Source organism: Neltuma alba, unplaced genomic scaffold (genome assembly GCF_004799145.2).
Source record: "Neltuma alba isolate B1F8T4 unplaced genomic scaffold, ASM479914v2 tig00002699_pilon, whole genome shotgun sequence".
Taxonomy (NCBI): domain Eukaryota; kingdom Viridiplantae; phylum Streptophyta; class Magnoliopsida; order Fabales; family Fabaceae; genus Neltuma; species Neltuma alba.
In genome coordinates this window covers 19,240-22,686 of record NW_021632974.1, presented here as the reverse complement: position 1 = coordinate 22,686, position 3,447 = coordinate 19,240, and the positions used below count along the sequence as shown (strand labels likewise).

General features: G+C 33.6%; 1 protein-coding gene across 1 annotated transcript; it reads left to right on the top strand.

The window, feature by feature from the left end:
- The first annotated feature begins 2,235 nt into the window (after positions 1 to 2,235).
- Positions 2,236 to 3,014, top strand: LOC114735661 (17.3 kDa class I heat shock protein-like). The gene has a single exon (XM_028923378.1). The coding sequence runs from the start codon at positions 2,453 to 2,455 to the stop codon at positions 2,921 to 2,923; it is 471 nt and encodes a 156-aa protein (XP_028779211.1). The 5' UTR covers positions 2,236 to 2,452; the 3' UTR covers positions 2,924 to 3,014.
- Positions 3,015 to 3,447: the final 433 nt, after the last annotated feature.

Genomic DNA, 3,447 nt, shown 5'->3' with positions numbered 1-3,447 from the left:
ATTCCATCCATTGATAAATATACGATCTAATTAAAGAATTTGTTATTATCACCTCTTTTCAGAATATTCCTTAACAGTATGTTAATAGTTTGGACTCAAATGTATTATCAAAATAAAAAGGAGATTCGTGTAATAAAGACAAAATAAAATGATAGTTATGGTATTTTACTATTAAACTTTCAATGAAACTCAAATGCCAATAGCCCAAAAATTATGGGGGTTGACTTAAGTTGGATTTTTTCTTTTTTGTACCTCTGTTCCCTAATATAAAATTTAATTTATAGTTTGATTTCCAATTATAAACTACATCTTATATTAGGAATTGGATATCATATTGTTTTTTACTTAATGGGAAAAAGTTATACACTCATAATATATGAAAGGTGAAAATTGCAATCTTATATTTAAAAAATATTTAAAAAAACGATTGTTTGTATCATTAGGCCAGATGACCCGCATGCTTGTATTTAATGCATATTTTGTTTGCTTTTTTAATTAAAGAGGTAAGCACTAACGTTCCAAGGTTACAAATGGGATCGAACACTCAACCTCTTACTTTAAAAAAACATCAATGCCACTAGATTATAAGGTTTGAATGTGTTGTCAAGAATTTGTTGTATGCATATTTTTATATGGGTGCCTGTGGGATGGTGTGAATCAATTAAAAAAAAAAAGGGTCAGAAAACATTGAATGGGGGACCATTGTATGGATGGAGGAGTTAAAAGGGCTATTTTGTTCATTGTTGGATAGTGGAGTGCTATCAGGTGGGACTTCCCTTTCTATTGCTGGACCAAATAAACAAACAAAGGCATTATTAACATCATCATCAGGTAGGCCCAGGGGCACCAATTGTACATTGTATGATAAATATTGAGCACATGACATTTGATTTCTTTAAGTATTCAGTTTCATGTAACTCTTGCACCGACAGACTTCATTCATCCCCACACCCTTTTTTTAAAAACTTGAAGCCCGCTATACACCGTGCCAAATCTATGCATTTGAGTAGAAAAACCGATGTGCAAGTACCTTAGCTTAGAGTGAAGGCTTTCATTGCTATTCTAGAGCAGGATTGTGCGGCGAGTCCCACGCTGAAGGTTTCACAGATATAATATAACAAATCATTTGATTTATATTTTAATTATAAATATAAAATTTTAATTCACTTTATTTTTTATATTTATTCATTTTTTTCAAGATAATCCTTATAATAATGGTAATTCTAACCAATATACTTAATTAATAAAGATTTAGGAAAGACAACACATATTTATTATAAATAATTAATTTAACTAATTTTCTTAATCTTCTTAAATTAGTCAATTAGCTCTTATATTAAGGATTGTAAGTAGTATGATTTATAAGTTTAACTCTTTTTCCTAATTACCTACCACTTCCAGTTCTAATTATAAGACCTTGTTATAGTATAATTTAAACTACAAACACAATCTTATATTTATAACCGGAGTTTTTTTTTTTTTTGGAGATTTGAGTTCTTCATTTAGATTTACCTTCATGACAGAAATGTTTTAATTAGGAGGCCGTTCATGAAGAGGGACATCCACATAGCCGGCCTAAATAATTATTCGCAACTGCATGGTGTGAATATTTTTATTTTATAAGTTATTATTCTTAATTAAATAATTATTAAGTACACTGCCATTTCCGGATGGATTAGAGAGCCCTATCATTGTGCAGGTTCAAAAATGCTCCTTAATTAAATCTTTACTTTTACTGTATTAACATTATTAACTCTTGTATAAAGATTAAAAATATTAATGGAACAAAGTTATAAGAGTTAACGTCACTAAGATGTAAAATTAAATGATTTAATTAATAGAAAAAATATATAGAAATCACATAAAACACACCTCCAACGTCCAAGAGAAATGGAACCAGTTTTGGTGCTCATCTCTTTGATGAGTATTGTAAGCTCATTAGATCTGAATTGTCTATATCTCATTTTAACAGTCTAAATTTAAAATATTTAATTAATTATTTTTAAATGGAAAAAACTATTTTTTGGAAGAATGATAGTTAAGAGATCGTTACTATTTTAGATTCTATACATATTAAAATAATTATTTTAAATAAAAAAAAAATCAAATCTAAACTATCCAAATAAAATATAGACGGTTCATATGTAATTAGTTAATATTGCTCCTAAATGGATGAGTAGTGAAAGTGATTCTGACTTGGAAAACCAGAAATGTCCAGAGGCATCACGTATTTCTCTCGACCATTCTTGTCTGCTGGGCAAAGTAGAAGAGGGGCTGTGCACTTTCAGAAACTTCTTGAAATATCTACAATGGATATCTCCTGAAAGTACTCCGTTACTCCCCCACATCATTTTAAATACCCGTCATATCCTTTCATGCATCAAGCCGCGATCAGAATTCAGAACTATAATCTCATTGATTGATCTTCCACTGTTTTTCAGCTTTCGATCCAATGTCGCTCATCCCAAGCTTCTTTGGTGGCCGACGAAGCAGCGCCTTCGATCCTTTCTCTCTTGATGTGTGGGATCCATTCAGAGATTTTCCGTTCCCCACTTCTCTCTCTACTTCGTCCTCGGAAAATTCTGCGTTCATGAACGCTAGGGTCGACTGGAAGGAGGCGCCGGAAGCCCACGTGTTCAAAGCGGATCTTCCAGGGCTGAAGAAGGAGGACGTGAAGGTGGAGGTTGAGGACGACAGGGTGCTTCAGATAAGCGGAGAGAGGAAGGTGGAGAAAGAAGACAAGAACGAGAAATGGCACCGCGTGGAGCGTAGCAGTGGGAAGTTCATGAGGAGATTCAGGTTGCCGGAGAATGCAAAGATGGATCAGGTGAAGGCTTCCATGGAAAATGGGGTTCTCACTGTGACTGTTCCAAAGGAAGAGGTTAAGAAACCAGAGGTTAAGGCCATCGAGATCTCTGGTTGAGAAGAATGAATTACAAGATCTCTGCTTTCTGCTGGGCTGGTATTTCACAAGGTTCGTTCGTCAAATATGATGTTGTGTGTAACATAAAGCGTCCTGTTTTCTGGTAAGAATCTAGTTGGGATGGGTCAGAAAGAAGATATAATGTGTGATGCGGTAAATTTCCTTGTCTTGATGAGTGTTGGTTTGGTATAACATATTAATTACCACTCTTTGTTCTGTTGTTAGTAGTATCATTACGCTTGTTATTTGATCTCACTTCTTTGTACCATAGAAGTTCCGATCATGAAGTTCCATTTTGGATTCTGGGATGGTAATAAACGTCGAGTTGGGTAAAATTAAGTATGTAGTTGTTGCTTGAAATGCATTAATAATAAGAGTGATTCGCTTGAAAGGGAAGCTGTTTCAATATTATCCCATTTCCTGTGTTCAATTTTCATGCTCAATTATCAATATGGATAATTCAATGTAAGTCCCAAATGTTCAAGGAGCTCAGCTACAAATATGCAATTTCGTCCCCAAAAAGA

Bases quoted from the DNA above. Each gene is read 5' to 3' on its own strand.
- LOC114735661 (XM_028923378.1), top strand. From the start codon at position 2,453: ATGTCGCTCATCCCAAGCTTCTTTGGTGGCCGACGAAGCAGCGCCTTC.